This window comes from Pezoporus occidentalis, unplaced genomic scaffold (assembly GCF_034315485.1).
Source record: "Pezoporus occidentalis ecotype Australia unplaced genomic scaffold, CSIRO_AGI_Poc_V1 ctg284, whole genome shotgun sequence".
NCBI classification, from domain to species: Eukaryota; Metazoa; Chordata; class Aves; order Psittaciformes; family Psittacidae; genus Pezoporus; species Pezoporus occidentalis.
The window spans coordinates 193,678-214,384 of NW_026914763.1; the positions used below are offsets into that span (position 1 = coordinate 193,678).

At 41.0% G+C, this 20,707-nt stretch overlaps 1 protein-coding gene across 2 annotated transcripts in view; it reads right to left on the minus strand.

Moving 5' to 3' along the window:
• Positions 1-285: 285 nt before the first annotated feature.
• The window catches only part of IFT81 (intraflagellar transport 81), a 41,223-nt gene continuing 20,801 nt past the window's right edge, over positions 286-20,707 (minus strand). Inside the window, exons 11-18 of one of the 2 annotated variants that reach the window (XM_062625903.1) lie at positions 12,648-12,797; positions 10,586-10,714; positions 9,737-9,826; positions 8,662-8,748; positions 7,276-7,347; positions 7,102-7,187; positions 3,003-3,048; positions 286-1,824 (exon numbers count right to left, since the gene is read on the minus strand). In XM_062625903.1, the coding sequence (XP_062481887.1) occupies positions 1,642-1,824; positions 3,003-3,048; positions 7,102-7,187; positions 7,276-7,347; positions 8,662-8,748; positions 9,737-9,826; positions 10,586-10,714; positions 12,648-12,797 (843 nt within the window). In that variant the 3' untranslated portion in view covers positions 286-1,641. Of the gene's footprint in view, positions 1,825-3,002; positions 3,049-7,097; positions 7,188-7,275; positions 7,348-8,661; positions 8,749-9,736; positions 9,827-10,585; positions 10,715-12,647; positions 12,798-20,707 lie in introns of both variants that reach the window. The other variant, XM_062625902.1, reaches the window with a different exon arrangement.

The window sequence follows — 20,707 nt, forward strand, 5'->3', positions numbered from 1 at the left end:
TTCTCCTTGTCCTGGGAAAGCTCAGTGCAGCTGTTGAGAAAGACTATCTTCAGCTATTCGGCAGTGTGGGAGGGCTTACATGAGGATGTCCTGGAAATCTGTAGATCTGAGACCCATTCCTTACACATACCCTGCGGTTCTGAACCCTTTGGTGGCAGCCAGATTAAGTGTCATTAAATGACCCATTCAAACCTTTTTCCTGCGGCCCTGCAAGGCTCTTGTCACTGACAATTTACCTTCTTTCACCTAGGAAATGTGGAAAAAAAGAATACCATGCAGTCAAAATGTAGTCATCAGGTTTTATTTTAGTTCTGTTAACAAATACATTGAATGCAAAGCCAAACCAGGACCTGTATAACCACCATCCTCTCTTCTTGATACAGAAAACAGCAGATCTCATAGTTGGGTACCAAAGAAAGCAGAATTACTTTTTAGGTCCTGAAAAGACATTCTGCTTCAGGCAGGAAAAACTAAGAACAACCCCAACCACCGAACAAACCAAACCCAAACCTATCAGGAAATTCAATAAGCCAAGAGGCTAAGGAAGAACAGCCGCAGTTCTGGGCCTGCAGACTTATCTCTCTGCTTCCAATCTCTGGTTGTGGCTGAGAGGCTCTCACCCGAAATGCTGAAGCGTGAGGGACAGTTTCAAGCCTCACCCACATTCCTCTTACCCTGGGTCAGCTCTGGGTCTCATGAGGCAATACGAAGGGCAGTGACAGTTGCCTGTGGCTCACAGGTGAAAGCCAAGGGGGACACAACGCTGCCTCAGTACCTGCTCTGCACACCCTGACACACACAGGAACCTGTGTGCTGAATTGACAGCCACCAATAACCCTCCTTGGGTGGTGTAATCACTTTGGAACCACCCTGCCCTGACAAAACAGCTCAAAATGTCCTCAGTGGAGCAAGCTTTTAGTCAACCACCGTTCACATTTTCACAAGGGCAACTCAGAAAAAGCAGAAGGTGAATGTGCAAAAGAAATACATTTGTCAAAAACAACCACCAAAGATAATGGAAAAAAGCTCAGACTCCAAGTAATTGCCCTCAGAGCCTGCTCCTGACGCTGTAGCAATGATCTGTCTCCTGGAAGCACAATCACTTGAACTCAGCCGTGCAAGGAAAGTATGAGGAGGAGTGTGCCGGCGAGGTCTGGGCAGCTCAGAGCCAACGAGGCTCCATTCTCACCAGTCACACTAGGTGAATAAAGACAATAGGGAAGGAGAAGGCTAAGCCAGGAGGTCCACAGTTACACAATATCAAGTCCCAGGCCTTGCAAAAATGTAACCTTAGTGATACAGAGTAAGGAGCAGAGCAATTAGGGAAGTTTTCTGTGACCCTGGAGAAGGATTTCTTTTCCTTTGATCTCTCTGCAGATGCATGCCATTCCCAGCCTTGTAAACCAAAGATTTACGATGAGGTTCACCCCGCAGCAGCTCTCACAGCAGATCTTCCTAACCACATTGTTCTCTCTCAAACAGTGGAGGAAAAGCTTCCTCGAGTGCTGAGCTGCTCTAGTTGTTTATCCACCAAAACCAAACAACACACAGCAAATTGTAGAAAGGATGAAAGCATTTAGTGAGGGTTTACCTTTAAGAAGCCAATGCAATGTCCTCCCACTTTACATTGGTATCAGGAGTTCATAATACAAGCCTGTCTTTACCTCCTTCCTGGATGACTTGACCAATGGCTGTTTGGTTTTGTTGTTTCAGAAAACATTCCCTCTTACATTGCATTAACTGCTCAAAATCTTGCCACATCTTCATTTGCTTCATATTTGGACCATGATTTTCCCGGACAACTTTCTGCTTCTCTCGTAATTTCTGTTAAAGATACAAAACTATCAGTTTCTGGGCTGGTTTCGTGCCACAGGAACTGCTCACAAAGGCACCTTGGAGTGACAAAACATTTCTATATGCTACTGAAATACCATTTTGTTTGCGTTGCTGACACTCTCTGCAAGTGATAAATGCATCAACACCTGGGACTTGGATCTCTGTGCGCACTGACAAGTATTTCAGTGGTTTTCAACTAAATAACTGTCTCCTCTATCTGAGAAGTTATGCTAAAATCTGAGCCCATTGCCATACAGAGCGCTCTTGCGCTATCCAGCTGCAGCCTGCAATGGATTCGTATCATAAAATGATGGACTGGTTTGTGTTGGAAGGGACCTTAAAGCTCATCCAGTTCCAACCCCTGCCACAGGCAGGGACACCTTCCACTAGAGCAGCTTGCTCCAAGCCCCTGTGTCCAACCTGGCCCTGAAGACTGCCAGGGATGGGGCAGCCACAGCTTCTCTGGGCACCCTGTGCCAGCGCCTCAGCACCCTCACAGGGAAGAGCTTCTGCCTAATGTCTCCTGAACCTTCTCTTCTCCAGCATCATGACATTATACAAACAAAATCAGTGCTTTACAATTAAACCCACTATTGATTATTAACAGCGACAGCCCAAACCTGTACAAATTGCTCACAGACTGACTCAGAAAAAGGAAACTAATAAAAGAAAGCTGTCTGGTGTGAGCTGGAAAGCCTAACCTCATCCGTGCTCATCCGAGCTTCACGCAGGATTAAAAAGGGACAACTGCTTTTGTTTAACACTGCTGCGTTGATGATCCCTTGGCCTTTAACAACAGTGATCAGGCTGACAGGCTTGAAATTTATTGTCTTCAACAGGTTGCTTTATATACAACATAAAATCTGAGCTGGCACAGTTCGTTATACCCATGTTTCAGTTTCTTATCCAAATGGTTTTCAGGGAATGTACTGTCACATTAAGCTGTTTGACTATCTTTTGCAAGTGGCTCATGCTACGCTCTGCAGGAAATCAAGCCCTGAGCATGATCTCTTTTCAGGGTATTAGTTACCAATGCCAGCAGTAATGGAATTTCTTTGTAGGCTGCAACATGCTTTTTATAAAAGACTGACCACAGCCTTTGGGAATAAGCCCCACAAAAATATGCACTGCACAATGTTGTTACAAGGTAAAAACCTCATTCTTACCTTCCCAAGGTTTTCTTGTTCCAGGATCATTCGTGTATACTGCTCCCTAAAGGAAAGATAAGATAATTTGATTATGATTTTCTTTGGTTCTGTGTAATAGGACAGAATAATGATGCAGGTGTGGAAAATGATAAAAGTATTGGGAGGTTCCTAAATGAGAGAGGAGGCATGAAGAAACGTTTTTGTCTTTGGACAACATATCAATCCCCTGGCATCAGGATCAGATCTCTGATTCTCCCACCTGTGCATTTGGGGTAAGTGATACTGGAGAAGAACTCTTACACTTTTGAAGCAGGGATGGTCTGGGGAGACCTTATAGCAGGTCCAAACCATCCTATGATTCTATGATTGCTGATATATGAGATTTGGTATATAATTTTATCCTTCCAGCTTGAAGACAACAGCAAGATCATTCAGATAAGATGTACTTGATCCCTTTCTGATAGCACATTTATCCCGGTGATTTTCGGAGGTCAGCCAGTGGCCTCACTTGTACACGTGAGCCTTTAATTGCTGTGAATATAGCGTTGGAATGAGTGGGAAAATACAGGAATGAAGGGGAATAGCATTTCACCCCAGGTGTGGGGTGCGATGGATCCGCTGCACATTCCTTGCTTTCAGAGAGCAGCCATCACATTTAGGTGCCTAAATATAGGCTTAGAAACATAACTGTTGACATTCATTATTACATATCTTGGCTGAACACCTTTGTCTGTAACAAGTGGCTGGATCACTTTGACATAGGCAAACTTGATACATGAAACCTGACAACATATTATGTAAACCAGCAGCAGGATTCAGATACATTGCTACACACTTCTTTTAAAATGTGACAATAAAATCCACTGATTCACCTGAAAAAAAGAAAGATCAGGTGTTATATTTGGTGGGTAACAGGTACGCTGCGTGGCTGAGAGCTTGCTAGCAGAATTAAAACTAACCCAGCTCATCTGAAGAGCTTTCCACATTGCTCAGGGAAGAAGACCTTTGCCTAATCCTAATTTCCAGAAAGCAAGCTCAGTCTTCGTGATACCAGAGCAGGAAGATTGCTAGAGCGTGGTGAGCAGCCAAGCAGAACCAAGGCATTGTGTTTCTTCTGTTCCTTCCATTCTATTCGGTACTCCAGGTTCCTGACTGGAGCCCCTGGCCTTGCCTGCCATGCTCCCTCCAGAATGGACGTGCAAGGAATGAAGCTGGATCACTTTATGATCTCTGCCTCTCAGACAGCTCTGACCAGGACAAATCAGAGTGTCCTGAGGCTGCTCAGCTGATCCCTTCCAGCCCTCACCAAAGCAGAGATGGAAAGCCGCACTGCACCTTAATTCCACTGGCACACAGCAGATGTTCACATGCATTTGGCTTCAAGAACACAGTTGTTATGTTTTTTTTAATCAGAGTTTTCAAAGTTATCATCAGAAGATTGGATGTCTTTCCTACTAAGTTTTTCTTTACTATTTATAATGATGACTGGAAAGAACGCAACTTAATAACTTCATCAACAAAGCCACAACTTTCTATTTTTAGAGAGGAAAATTAACTTCCCACATTCCTAAGAAGTGACTCCACAAGACAGAGAGTTTATATTCAATAAAGGGGGTCTGAATTAAGACTTTTTTTTGTTCAATACATTGTTAGGAAAGTGCTGTTCTATTTCTGGTTCATTTTTACTCCGTTTACATTCCAGTCTCTGCTGAAAATACACTCATATCCTAAAAGGATGTCTAGAAAAAAGATCTAATTGTCTCATTTGAGATGTTGCAATTTGCTGCATTGAATTTCATTTTGAGTTGTTTAAATGCGACAGGTCTGTGACCTCTTACAGAAGGTCAGAAATGTGCGTAGTCACTGTGTGAGGATGATTTCCCCAGTGAGACAGGGACAGTGGTAATGCTCCACTCGCATTCTCCTCGCCATACCTGGAATGACAGAGCTGGACTCACGCTCAGTTCCAGCATTTGGCTTCCATGGGTTTTCTGGGTGAGAGCTCACACTGGGGATGGTCACTCCAGAAGCACCAGAGTCAGAGCACTTCTTACTTGGTGTCTGTGCACAAGTGCAGACCCTCCCTTTACCCACAAGGCCATAAAAGGCTGGACCCGCATTTCCTCTCAGCCGTTTGGCTGAGCTGGGCTCCTTTTCATCCTGATGGATATTCACATCATCACTAAGATTTTTCTCACAATCACTTCTCTTTTCACACTTCTGGTTATTTTTGCTGTTTCATCGTCTGTCATGAGATAAATCTTTATTTCCTACAGCCTTCCATTACTTTGTGAGATGGAAGAAGAGGCTTCTTAGCCTCCATTCACATTCTATCTCCTCCCACCCTAACATCAGTAGTTCTGATTCTTTTCTTATTCTTATTTTTCCTGCATTGTTTACTGTCATATTTCAACATTTTCACACCTCGGATCCTTGTGGAAGGTCTCTGTGATGGATATTAAACTAATCCTTTACTTCCTTGAGGTCCCTGCCTCATGTTCTAGAGCAGCAGGAGATTGTGGATGCCCCAACAGAAGCTGTGGCTGCCCCATCGCTGGCAGTGTTCAAGGCCAGGTTGGACACAGGGGCTTGGAGCAAGCTGCTCTAGTGGAAGGTGTCCTTGCCTGTGGCAGGGGGTTGGAACTGGATGAGCTTTAAGTACCCTTCCAACCCAAACCAGTCTGGGATTCTGTGATGAGATACAGCTCCACTGGAGCCAGTGCAAGGTGCACAAGGACAACTTAGAGTTAATGAAGGATCTGATGCAGGAAGGCCTCATGTCGTCCTGAGGGGATCCCTGGAATTCCTCATTCAGTTCAACACACTAATTTATTCTTCCATCTCTTTTGAGAAGTGACAGACAACTGCTGGTTCTCTCTTCCTGTTGTGATGTCAGCACGCTGGCAAGGCTGAAGCTTTCCAGTGCAATGCAGAATCACTCTCAACTACCTAATGGAGCAGTTCTCTCTTTGCTTTGCACCCAGTCATGTTTTTATCTTGTTTTGTGAATGGGACAATTTTGTGCAGCATTTTGGCACACTGTACAGAAGACTGCGCAGGAGCCACAGCCATGACAGATGACACAGATCCCAAGCAACAATCTGTCCCATCACTGAAATACATATGCAGAAATCTAAGAAGAGGCCTTCACCAAGGAATTATATTGCTGTGGCTGTTTCAAGCCTAAATGATAAAGCAACCTGTAGGAACACTGGTTGATGCACAGAGTGAGATGGAGGGGTACGAGGCAGAGCTGATGAACAAACATATTTAGCATTCAGTATAGAGTAAAAAACCATCTATATGACATGGTAACATTTAGACTTCTTAGCACAGATAATTTAACCAGAAACATTTCAATCTTTGGCAGGACTGCATCATTTAAAATAGAAAATGACATGGAAAAAAAAAATAAGCTATTCAGTTCATAACCTTTTGTGCTTCTCTCTCTACCAGGAAAAGAAAAGGGGTCCTGAAAAGGCTCACAGGATGAAGCAAGTGTCTTCAATGGAGTGAATTAAATTGAATGCAAAGATGAAGGTGAGTGTGACAATGCAGAACAGTATTCATTCTACTTCCAGTCAGAACTACAAACAGGAGCAAAACAAAATCCATTTATGATGTATATACACAGTCCTTCACTCCTGTACCAGTGCTGGTGACAGCCCTTATACTGGAAAGACAAGGAGAAGATTTGCAAGTAATGGCCAGAACCTGAGGGGAGCATATGGTGGCTCTCCAAGAGGTGGTAGACCTACTCCTGCATGCTGGACTCTTGGGGGGGGGAAACTTGGCAGAGGCATTATGTGTGGTAGAGCCATGCTTCCTGCAGGGTTTCTCTGAGCTTGTGCCAACAGAGGCTGCAAGTTAAAACCACTATCTAGGGCCTATAATCTCCAGCAGGAAGGGAAAATCTTTTGGTATGTCTGGGAGAACTCTTAGCTTTACAGCAGTATATACTGGAATTCAAGATGCTTATTTTTAGATTATTATAGTGTTTCTAAATTTATCAGGTGAACTCCTCCAGTTCAAATGCCAGTGAGAAAATTCCAAACTTCAACCTTAGTTTATGAATATCCTTCACGTTAACACAAAGGAAGGGCATTAATGCACTTACCGAATGGCCTTTCGCCTCTCCTGTGGGTCTGAGGAGACATATGCCTTCATTTCTTCTTTAGCACGCTGCAGCTGTATTTCTAGATTCTAGAAAGAAAGAGGTAATTAAATATATATATTATATAATTGTTATTTCATTTTACAATGAACAGTTTGGACCCTCTTGTAATCTTACCCTTTTCATGCAGTTAATGTAATGGTAGTTGCTTTCTTCCTGAACACACTCCTCAAGAAGCCCTTTCACTTCCTGTGGTACAAGAATAAGATTTCAAAGCACATCAAAACTGAAGTCCACAGGAGATGCCCTGTGTTGCTCTATAAACTATAAGAGACTGGACCAGAAACAGGCATAATACTGAATAAATTCTCAGATGCTTATATAATTCCAGCTTTCCAAAAGTCCCTTTTAAAGTGAAAGACAATAGATTTGCAGTTTTGGTCACAGTTAGAGATGCTAAATGACTGCTAATGGCTGTTTATTAATATGACTGACTTCCAACAGACACCTCAAGTGCTGCCAAGACTCTTGTTCCTATAAGCACATAAGTGCTAAATACAGTTGTGAATAAGCATTTCCTGGTACTCATCTGCAAAATGTATGTTAGAAGCTACAGATATGTTAATAGTATGCTAATTAGCAATCAATAATTACACTGAGGAGTATGTTGACAGTGGGTTAGTCCCATCTCTAAACGGTCTGTACAAAACCACCCCAATAATCCAAAGGGAATTCATGTACCCCAGGTCACATACTTATCAACTCCAAAGCTGACTTTCAGACCATGAGCTGAAAAATGGGATTCTGCTGTTCAGCTGCAAGAGTTTGCTGACACTACTCATGTCCAGCTTAATCAGGGGATGTTATTGTCATCATGTGTTAGAAAATGACTAAGATTTGTCTGCCAAGAAAAAGGAGCCTTGATTGATACTGTAAAATAGTTCTTACGGAAGGTCTGCTTCATAGCGGGTTCATCTGTGGATTCTCTTATTTTGTTGGATTAAGCCATACAAAGGTACTTCAGTGCACGAAAAGAATTACCTAGATGTCTACCTGCACTTTCAATGTATGCCTTTTTTATTATGACACCTATTCTGTATGTGGGCAAGGTCTTCAAAAATCAAGTCTAGGCTCAGTTCACAGGAGGTGATCTAGTGAGGTAAAATAGATTCATATGAACATATGAACACTGTCCCCACATTAAAGGACTTCACTGGTTTAAGTGCCTCCCTTCCTTAAAGTGCTATAGCACACGTATTTTATGGTGAAATTCTTTCCCAACAGATCGTATTTAGGCCAGCAGGATTTCTGGGAGATGCACCTTGCTAATCAAAGCTGGACGTTGCTGGATGGACTTAGGTACCACCAGGTTCATTGGTTGCTGGAGATATACGAGACTGTAGCCAGTCCACAGCAGCTTCAGGCATGATTTGTGTAGCTTTGGATCACCACTGATGGATTTGTGGTTCCCATGTCCAGAGGGAAGCAGGGAAAATACCGTACCACAGAAAATAACGGGTTGCACAGTGTTCATGAACATGCATCAGCGAGCCACCACCTTACCTGTTCCAGCGCAGAGCGATTGCTCTCTAACCCTGCTGCACAACTGTTGTATTGCATTTTCTTCTCATCACATTCTTGAGTTAATTCCTTATGTAAAAAGGGCAAAAGGAGACATAAAAGAACTCTTCGAGTGACTGACATGTGACATTCAGGCAGACGGTGCTGCTTTCAGTCTCACACATCACCCTCAGCTGCTGGCACACTGGCAGACACTTACATAAACCCAGCAGGCACATGGGTGTTATTCCACAGGGGGAAGCCACAAGGCTCTACATGCATACTGGAAGCTCAGCTGAACACACCACAACAGGGCACATCTCTTCACAGTCATAGCTTTGATGTGCTAGGTTAGTAAGCAGTGTTTGCAAGAAGAAATGAAAAATAATCATAAAAATAGAGATTAAGAAAGGATTAGTATATTTGCTACCTATGAAAAGCCAGCTTTCTAGTTGTACACAACAATCCTGCAGTGGATTTCATTTGCTGACACTTTTAATAGAACCATTAAAAGGAATTCTTCTGGAAATTCAGTTGACAGAACTGGATTGCTCTGTTTACTTCTACAGCAAGGAGCCAACTTAGAGCAGCTGCGGACCTGAATGACTTCTAATTTTTCAGCTCTCTAAAACTTTGAAAACAAATGGATAAATCTGTTGCTCCCACAGACTAATATAGGACTTAGATCAATGAATTCAACTCTTTGGATAAGAGATTTGCATCTGTTTCAAAAGGGGAGCGTTAGTTGAAATCATTAGCTCAGAGATGCAGAAAAAGCTTTGAAACCAATTGAAAAACTCACTTTGCTAGAGTTTTGAACCACGATTTTTAAATGTTCTCCTGGTGCAATGTTTTGAGTTGCTCTAAGGGACAAAATCTTCAGCCTGATTTTGTGTCTGCACTGTCAGCTTTTATGAATCCCACTCTTTAGCATGTTGAAAATCGTGGCTGACCCATTCTGCTCTTCCCAGCTTGTCTTTGGATTATGTTCTTGTACAGCAGTACAGACATCCAGAAATGAGACTTATTTGGGATTCTGATTTGATTTACATAGCGTGAGAGAAGTGCTTCTACTAACCTGGCATTTTTGACGCAACTGCCTCAGTTCTCTGATGACAGGAGCTAGGCTTGCCTTCTTCTCTGACACCATGCTATTCAGTTTTTTAACCTGAGAGTGACAATAATACACAATAACTCTATGATACTAATAGTTCATTTATATAATAAGGAATGTGAAAAGAAAGAGAAGTAACCCAAAATATATTGAGAAAAATGTGTGATGAAGCCAGAATTATATAGAAGTTCAGGCCTAATTAACAAAGGGAAAGAGCTCATCTTGCAGCAGGGTCATTACCACAGACAAGGAATTCTGCTCCCATTGTTTCAAGTGAGAACATCATAGAGAAGCCATCACATAGGAGACACCCTATGTGCCAGACACCTGGAGACCTTAAAGAGCAGAGGAAAATGAAGACCTTGCATAGAGGTGGATCGAGAGAAAGGAAAAATTCCTTAAGAAAACAAACAAAAAAACCTCTGCATAGGTTAAACAAAGTTTGAAAATACTAAACCAGAATCACTTTAAATGATTTATACTGAAGATTCAAATTTGATCCAGCTTTCTATTTGAGAATCATTCTGTTTTAATTACACCACTTCATTTTAAAAGCACCCTAATGATTTCAAAGAATGTCGTTTTGCTTTTTGCTCTTTTGCTATATTTTCACATTAGAAATTCCCGTTTTGTCTTGCTTCTATGGCTATGTGGGAAGTTAAATTAAAACATGACAGAACTAAGGGCAATTGGAAATTGGGCTACAGAATAAAACCCAACAGATTTAGCTCTTAAACCTGGGTTTATATGTTTATATGCCGAGGAACCAGACACCCACATTGAGGAAATACAATAGTTTAAGTCAAAACTCACCGTTTCAGACATGTTATCTAGTGTCCGGCCTTTCATTTCATCCATTTCACTTTTTACTGCAGATACTCTTTCCAGCTCCTCCTGCTTGTAACTATATCCAGAAATGCCTTTCTTGTCTTCAATAGCTTGCTGCAGACATGAAAAGTAAACTCAGAATGTGAGTCCATCAAGTAACATGGCAGGGGGGTTGGAACGAGATGATCTTAAGGACCTTTCCAACCCTAACTATTCTAGGATTCTATGAAATTCCTTCAGAAAGCCAAAATACTGTAAGAAATGGGAAAAGGGAAGTGCTGTAATCAGTTTAAAAGTGACGAATAATCTAACTGCCAGGAAAACCTCACTCTATCTATTGCCTGTACAGTAGCATAGTAACAACTATCCTCACACTATTTGGTCATCCAATGCCCAGTGAAATGAACAGAAAGTTTCCACGAGGTCAAGAGGGCTTTAGGTCAGGCTCTGAAGCTCAGTGTGTAAAATGCAGCTGTTTAATCTGAAGATGTAGCTAACTGTTTTTTAAACAACTGTCAAGCAAAACTAATTACGGGAGTCATTACAGTAACACTAATACCATCTTACTAGCAAAGTCTAGCACTACATCACCCAAGCTTTACATTTAATTATATGTTGATGTAATGCTCTTTAGCGACGCTTGCTCATTATTTTCTGCAATCTGAAAGCAAAGTGTTGATTTATGCATCCACAATTTGTTAAAAAGCAAAACATGCCTTCTAAAAAGTGCCATATCTCTCTGAACTCCAAGTCCATTATCCTCAAAAACCTTTTACAACCATCTGTTTAAGAAAAGATTTGTCTCTTTTCAGACTTTAATAGCAGTGTGTAATTTGACAAGGTGTTATGCCCAGGGCTAGAAGAAGATTTGATTCTATGGGGAAAGAGTGCACGCTAGTCATCTGGTGGGAAGATCTTTATGGAGTCAAGGCTCTGTAGTTTTCCTAACAGGTAGTTTAGGAAAGGTCAGACCTGAATGAGAATATACTGGTGACCATGTGCAGCCACTTCAGAGAAAGGCTTTGCCTCTGCTGTGATTTCCCTGTGAGATAACCCTTGTGCACTAGTGATCCTGCTGCTAACAAATACTTCATCACTGCTTATTCCCCTTTCTTCTAGTGAGCAGCAATCATGAGAACAAGCTCTGGTCCTACAGCAGTGGGGGCTTCTTTCTACCCAGGTAGCAGTTCTGGTCTTAGTTTTAACCAAACAATGAAAGCTACTGAAATAGCGCGACATCATCCACTGCATCTCTGCAAGTATCTCTCCAGAGCCTAACCCATGTATTTTCACACTTTCCATTTTCTTTTAATAAGGCAAATACTTTTATGCTTCAACATGCAAAATACGTACCGATAACAAGCAGGACAGAAGATAAATAAACCCAAAGTGCTGGATAATAAGAATACTGGTATTGGAAGTAAACACTACAGCAGTGGCATTGCATTTGGGATGCATGTTTATTCCCTGAATGCTTCCAGCTGTGCATAGCAGAAATCCTTCTCGTGCTGTTCTGGCTAAAACAGCCCTCATCCAGTTTTACATTTTTCACTGACTGTGAAATGCATTTTCTTCTAAATATTCTGGGGTTAGAATGTTTCCTTCCTGCTGGCTCTGTTTTTAAATACTATTCCGATATATTCTGCAGCAGTAACTTGAATCCTATTTGCTGTTGGTAATTTTCAAAGCCCTTACTATGTATGTGGATTCCAGAAACTAATTTAAGCATCCAGCCTTGCTCTAACTGGCGTTAGTGAAGATCTACCATTGACTTTAAAAAGCAGGGTCAAGCCCCTCAGTCTAAAAGAACCTGCAGGACAGTCATGACTGCCTGTAAGAAACAGTTGCTGAACATAAAGTACAGCAGCTTCGCATAGTCAACAGACAGAAATAAACTTTATACCCCAATGACTCTTTTACTAATGCCAGCAGGAGACCTGAGGACTATATGCATTAGAATCTAACAAAACAACATCCATGTTATTAGAGAGCTGTTCTCAGGGAAGGAAGGGTGATGGACTGTGGGAGCAGTAAATGCCTGTATTACCAACTGCTGCTGAATAGCCTCGTGGTGCTGTTTGAGAAGTTCTTCTGTCCTCTGGAGGATACCATACTCAGCTGTAATTTCTGCTACTTCCAGTCGCTTCTTCTTATAAAATGTGCTCTTGCTCCGGAGCTTATTAACATAGTGTTTCAACTGGGAAGAGAGAGAGACAGAAATATCATTTAACTTAAAGCAAAACAGAGCCTTATCACAGGCTGTTGCTATCTAAAATAGAATTATCCTATCTGGACTGCATATTGAAGATGAAGTGTTTAGAACAGAGACTGGAATTCAGGATTCCCAGGGTCCATTTATTTTCAGCTCTGCATTTGTTCACTGAGGGAGATGAATAAAACCAGCTCTATTGCTTTCTGTGTCCCAGCTCACCCATTTGCAGTAGTGAGAGCCCTCCATTCTGCTCATCACCGTTTGACAGTTGGGAAAGTAATTACTCTTTGCATAATGTTGTGAGAATCACAGATAATAAAGAAGTTAATGTAATAGTAGTTTGCACTGGTACCAGAGCACCAGATCAGCAGCGCACAGCCCCAAAATGCTCTGCAGACCAAGAAACATGATAAGAAAGTGCATAAAAATTGGAAGAGGGCCTGGGAAAGGACAACCTTTAAGTGGCAGTTCTCCATAGTCAGAATTTGTTGTTCTCTTTCCTTGACTCTTGCAGACCTAAATGATATGATTGGCTGAGTTTTTCAAAACAGGAAAAGAAGAGCAGAGTCCTTGCACAGAAGCAGTGAAATGCACTATCCATGTCACTCAAAAATGATGGAGAATTTAGATTTTTATTAAAGACTAAGTAAAATAGCCTTACAGTTCAACACCTTAGCTAATTTACACCTCAATCCATGTTTGCTCCAGTTCTAACACCTATGAAATATCAGGTGTTGAAACAAACATGCCTTAATGTTTTCCATCTGTCAAACAGGCTTAGCTCTTCTATTTTATGTGAGAGCTACGAGACAAATGATAGTCACAACTAAAAATTGCAGTCAGATCCAGAGATGGAAAGTAAATCAATTGATTAAAGTAAATGATGTAAGCAAAGGCTTCAGAATGTTCCTCGATGAGGAGAGGTTCCATGTGTGCAATGTGAGCACAGAACAGGCAGCCCCACAGAGAGAACAGGACTCCCGCTACCACTGGTACAAGTTTAAAACTCAACCACAAAGGAACTTGGGGGTTTGAAATTTACATTAATTTTTCTTGGTGCAAAATTATGCCTCTCCTTTCCAAAGACTAAATCCAACAAACCGGTGTGACCACAGCCCAAGAACCCCCAGAGTAACTGTATGTTCTATAAAAAGTGTCCTGGGCACAATGCCCAAAATGAAATCAACCCTGTTCATCTGCCATCCTGTGCGATATCTAGGCCAAAGCTGCTTCTCTCTTGCTATGCTCCAGAACTATTTTTAAAGCCAAAAGCTATAAACGTTTTTGGTGAAAGAACAAACCCACAAATTACTCAATGTGCTCTATGCAGATTGGACTATGCGTGGCTTTGGAACACCGGTTTACATCGTGTGTACAACCTAGGACAAGGGTAGACAAGGTCACCTAAGCCACAGCACTGCACAGCGGAGGCAGCCCTGTTACTGTCAGCCTGGCTCTGTTAGATTATTGGCACCCTGAATAGAGTATTACCAGAATTAAGTCTTTTTCATAGCAATTCTGTTTCATAGTCTCTTAGTTAACACAAAAGACATTTCTTTTTTAATTGCTTAGACTATACCAAGTTTTCTGTGATATTCAAGAGAGTACAAAAGTGTAACGTCTCCAACTAACTGAGGAAAACCCAAGTGAAGCACAGTCTTGATCAAGTAGTTCCTGAGATACTTCATTTGACCAGTGGAATATAGTAAAGAATGATGTAAAAGATTAAACTTACTTAAGACGTGACCACATTCAGCTCTCAAATCTCAATGGTTTTCTGTCAGTTTAGCCCAGGATGAAAAGCCAACTATTATTCTCTTCGCTTCTATAGCTTCTTTTAAGGTCTTGAAAATAGCTCGAGTGGGAGGTTGAGTATTTGCATATTCAATATTCAAAGCATAATGTATTTTACAATGGAAGTCAAAGGATCTTGTTGATTAAAGAACTAGTTCTACCAATGTTCTATTATTAGTTGATTAAGTTAGGACTATATCATTAAAATTTCATCCAAAATGAACTACAAGTTGCTGACATTGACAAGCAAAACCTATTCATTTAGAGGATGCTGTCTATCTTTCAGCACAATCTCTGGCTTTCTAAAAGCAACCTCAACCTCTCACACAGCTTTTATTGCAGCAAACGAGACAAAACAAGGTATAAACAACGATAATATCTGTAGCCTCCACCTCCTCCAAAGGTTCAGCCCCTCAAAATCTTGCTAACTGAAGGCTTTATATCAAAGGCCAAAAATCAGAGGTGGAGTTATTAGATTGGGATCCATTTAAGTCAGCGGCTTGTAGGGATCTTCTGGCAAAATTGGGTTTCTTCAGCCTAAAAGCTGAGTATCATTCTGTAGGTTTCCAAACAATAAATATAAGCTGCTTCTAAAATACCAGTGCTTTCATCTGCATAAGCATTACTTTGGAAGCTTTGCACATTTCCTGCTTCCATCTATATGTAAATGAAAAGCCAAGCCCCTAAAGTGCTATAAAACATTGTACTTTGCTGTGGTAAAAGGTCTGTTAAATAATTTGCACAGTTCACAGCAGAATAACACTGCTCAGCCGGATCACTTTACAGTTCACCCAAAGGAATCTGTTTTCCAGCAGCAGCGGCATTTTCCCATAGACCAGGTCAACTTCTTCCTGCGTAGATACTCAGCAGGCTCAACCTACAGAATTCCCAGGGATCGGCCAGTGCCCGCAGTGAGGCACCACTCAAGGCCATGCCATAGAAAGCTTTTCTTTCTCAAGCAACTTAACGCAAATAGTTATTTAAGCTTCAAAGATTACATGACTGGACAAGAACCAAATGCTGGCACTGAGTTAGCAGTTAGAGTAAACAAGGCTGAAGCCCCATGTTTGCTAGGCAGGTCAGAGCCCCTGCGATAGGAAAACTATCCGAATGAAAGCAAGGAAGGATTATGCTTTTTCACTTGGCTATTTTTATGGATGACTGGAACATAACAAGTGTGGAATCTAGATTATGAAACAGAGTGAATGAAAACAGGGCTTTGGTCTCTTTTACAATGCCCTGCAGTATGCAGGTATCTAGCATCCCTGTATTATGTTCTGTTATTAATCTAAAGGATCTAGCAGCATTTGTGCTTCACCACTTATTACAACCTGAAAGAGACTGCTGTCACCAGATGAAGTCTTATCACATTGTTGTGAAGTCATTACGTTTTCTGACAATTCTAAACACAACAAGATGGAACCACAGCTATTGAAATGGCTTCTCCAGGACCATAGAGCAGGGAACCCCACAGGAACAAACATAAGCATGTTGACCACATGCATCACTACGTTGCTGAGCTGGGATCAAAACCCAGCTTCTCTAATGCCTCGTTTTATGCCTTCACTATAAGCCCATCATTTTGCCACCTTAAAACTAACATTTGCCCCATGTTTTCACATGATTCTTATTCCAAGATTATGATTAAAGGAGAAAATGGATAAGCTTATTTTCAGGAAAGAACAAATCCCAGATTAATCCCTTACTTGAGAATCACATCTTTAAAACCAGTATTTTCTGGATCACTGTATCAATTTGATGGTGTTACAGTAATCAAAATATTCTTCATACAAAAGTACTTCAGGAAGTAAAGTATTAATAAAAAAAAACAATCTGTCTGAAATACATAATCTAAACAAGGTTCCAAGTAAAGTTTTATTAATAAAATTACTTGCACAAGCCCAGTAACTGCAGAAAAACTCTATTTCTATTAAGACTTGAGGAACAGATGTTTTAATTTTCTAACTAGACCAATTAAGGGGTAAAAACTGTCCAAAGTGTTCAAATTCAGGCAGGAAAAGTTCCTGATCATAACACATTTTCAGCATTTTTTCCTAAGAGGTTCTAAATTTAAGCAACTGTTGGCTAATAACTCCTACAGAGGAGGACAAACTTCTAGAATATAAAGATAGGAGCAGTATTACCTCAATCCATTAAAATGAAAGTCTCCCACAGCCTGCTTATTGGCCAGCTCAATCAGGAAAATTCTTCACTAGCATTAAGCAGGGTATCTCTCCTAGGAGAGCTTGCTTCTAGTCAGGAAGGAGATATTAAAGTTGCCATCACTAATAATTTGGATCAATCAGAATCTTTATAATGAAAACCCATTCTTGGTTATCACTGAAAATGCATAGCTCAATAAGATGGATGATTTATTCATGCCAGTGGGTGCTGAACGAGCATTCAGTTCAGTACAGATTCGTCTGAATCACTGCATACATTTGGCTTAAATGATGGTTAACTTCTTACAGCAAAAAGCCTCTGGCTTCTGTAAGAGCCCTACAGTTTTGCCACCGTTGTTCTCACACCCTGATTACCAGCTACTCTCCTATTTGCATGCGGAAGGAGCCTTTGATAGACAGAATATAACTGGACCTAGAACAATAGAGAAAAGTTAAGAGAAAGATAGCAAACGGATAAGATAACATCCCCTGGGTCCTGGCTTAAACTGTTTAACATTCAAGTTGTGAGCTCCTTTACAGCTACTTTCTTAAAATCCCACCCACCTAATTTGGAGCCTGGTAACTCCTTTGGATGGATTCAGACAGACCTGACAGTTTGAGAGGAAAAGTGGCAAGATCTATGGTCCAAAACTGCTTCCTCTGTTTGCAAAGTGAAACCCTTTTTAGATTGTTTTACCAGGAGGCAGGTAGGCATGGATGAGAAAATTAAACTCCTTATGTAAATGAATGTGCAAACCTCACGTATCTTAACAACCTGATAGGATTTTCCATGCTGCACTCTCAAAAAGCACGTTCATTTCAACTGCTGTAGCGAAGCACCGCGATGGCACTGCTGTTCTGATGCCTTGGGAAAGTCTAGGTCCTTGGGGCCCTATGCTGAGCTCTGAAAAGCACAATGCATTGTGTAAAGAGCTAAAAATACCCCAGCTTTACCTAGGATCACTTGTAATTGAACCATCTAGCCTTCTAAGTGTCAACATTTGATTCCCTAATTTTCAGGATCTGACAGCTGCAGCGAGGAACCTGCCAACTCTACCCCATGCTCATTTTGCTTTGTTTGAAGTACTTGAAAAGATTCTGTTCTCCCTGAAACAGACAATTTATTCCTGCTTTTTTTTTGTGTTTCATGTAAATGAGTTGGTCATTCCCTGCTGTTTCCTCTAAGGTCTATCTAGGTGTACAGCTCCCCAAATGCTGTAACATTCCTTTTTACAATTACAGAATAAAGGAGAACACCAGCACCTGAAAACATGAGCCAGGATTGACCTTTTCAGGTCTTCTTAGCACTTCATTCACCAAGTGGAGATCCAAATACTAGGATCCAAATACCAGCACAAGATGGGAAGGCACCATTTCTTTGATTGCCAAGTCTTGTGAGTGCCGTGATGTAAGAGGGAGAATGGGAGAAAAATAGTTCTTTGATTAAACTGTAGCATTCAGATAGGTAAAATATGGCAGGATTAAAAGCCCATTTTAAACTTAAGACAGCAAAGCTATTTGTTACAACCCCTGCTTTCTTCCTTTTTTAAACTGGAGGAACTAAATGTAAAATGTGTGTGATTGCAACGAGAAAGCATAAGGAAGCTTTTGGCTGTCTGAGAGGGCAAAGCGAAGGTTGAATGTACAACCCCTTTGTGTCCCCATCAAACACGTGTATTGCAGCAGTGACTCACCACTACATTAATCAAGATTTCCTTCAGCATTGGCTCAAAGCTGGAGTAACAAAGCACTGAACCAGAAAACACAAATCTAAAGGCATAACATACCAGAAATGAACCTATAGCAGAAGATTGTCTGGTGAACTGATGAGAGAGAACCTGTTCACTTCACTGTTGCTTCCGTGCCAACTTATTTGTCTCATTTATCAGTGGTGTCTTCTCAAAACCTAGGCTGAAGCAGTACTGTATCTGTAAGGTGCATTTGCAATGTAATTAATGTACTTTAAGGAGATACAGAAAGTACAGTACCAAGGTCCTTCACAGCATTTTTGGCAGCAGACACTTACGAAATAATTAAATACCACTATCTCCATTTTCCAGATGAGGAAACTGTGACCTTTGCAAAAGAGGTGATCAAAATAATCAAGAATTCAAATCCTTCCCTGGTTTTTAGCCATAGGAAACACTTTTTAATGCTTTACACTACTGCCTGTGAGTACCACTGCAGTTTACCTAATGAAGTCATGATCAAGACATGGATTGTACAGTACTGCCTTCCTTGGGCCAATGTGCAGAAAGGATATGACAAACCAGGAAATGCTTCTTATGAAAAGACAAGCACTTCTTATTTAAAGCTGATGGTTTTGCCCAAAGTGCTGTCATTTGTTTCTCATTTCTCAAAAATGAAGACTTGAAAGATTTAAGAAGTCAAAAGCAGAACACATTTGAACAAAAGGAAGGCAAGTTATGTTCAAACAGGTCTTTTTTCTGTCTTGAGCCTCATGTCAGACACTTAAATTTTTCATTATTAAGCCTCTCATGAGGTTCCTCCTCACAAGGTTTCCCTCCTGCCCTGTTCTCCTTGAATTTCTATGGATCACAGTATGTTATCCTCCTCAAGAACAGGCACAACACTAATTATTTTTGCACATGCATTATCTGTGCATCTGCAGATAACGTAAAACATATGCTGCTGTCTTGGTAATGCATTCTTGTTGATCTATTAAACACTTCTTTCCCATCACGTCATGAAACACAGGCTGTCTGCTTTCTAGCTTTATTTTTCACTTAAAAAGTTGTCCAGGAGCCTAGCAACATCGCCCCTGGGACTCAAAACCTTGTAGTGGAGAGAAATCTAATGCAGTGGTTGTTTTATTATTGCTTGGAACACCCTTGGAATGTGTATAGCGTGTCAGGGTAAGAGAAATCGACATCTCAGTTGTTCAGTGTCTGTGCCATTAACTTCCACCTGTAGTTTTCATCTTGATGTACAGAAGAGGAGAAAGACAGGAGGCACGAGTGAAACATGCATGGGCTCCATATCACACAGGAAGCTTGGTGTATGGGTGTACACATACACATTTCCACAGTCTCTTTAAGACTCCTTTAAAAGAAAGGATGTTTGTGGAGTGGGCATGTCCTATGGGATTAGGAAGGGAGTTCCTGCTACAAAAGGTGTTCCCTGGTTTGAGTAGTATGTTAAAAAAGCACAGAAACAGGCAAAGAGAAAGAAAGCAGAGTGTTACTCTTGATAAATGGCAGTGCTAATGAAGGCAATACAGGAGGGCATGAGAAGATAGATTAAATCAAAGAATGATGCAGCTAAAATAGTCCTTGCTTTAGTGAGTCTTCCTGGAAGTACACTTAACAGGCTTTATCCAAACAGAGAAAAATTACTGTCGTCAGGAAAGTCAATTCATTTTCCTGACAAACCAGTACCCAGCTGCAGCAGCCGGATTCCTTGCAAACATCTGAAGAAGAAAAGGCTGCTTCATTAAGTACAGCTTCAAATATGACTTGCCTGAGCTACAGTGACTGTGCTTGTCAGAGGATGTACTGCAGCTGAGCTTCAGGAGGGTCTGGGGAAATTTCAGTCAAAACTACAACAGGATTAACTGCATTTCTGATATTACTGGTATGGTGCTTTATGATCAGATATCATATAGGGAATGGACAGTAATGCAGATTTTTATTACACACCAAATAATAAAATTAATCAATGTTACTCCTCACTTGAGCTCCTAATCAATGAATCCTTAACTTCTGTAGTTAGTTATTCACCATCACACCCTTGTGATGTTGATGTTATTCTGATCCAAAGTCTGGAATATCAAGACAGCCAACATTAAATCCTCATATACCTTGCAATATATTAGGTACAATGTGAGGAATTTAAATTAGAATTTGAAAATAGCTACAACCCAAGCACTGTTGCAGTATAAATAGTGGGAGGCATTTAAAAGCACTGGACAGCACCTGT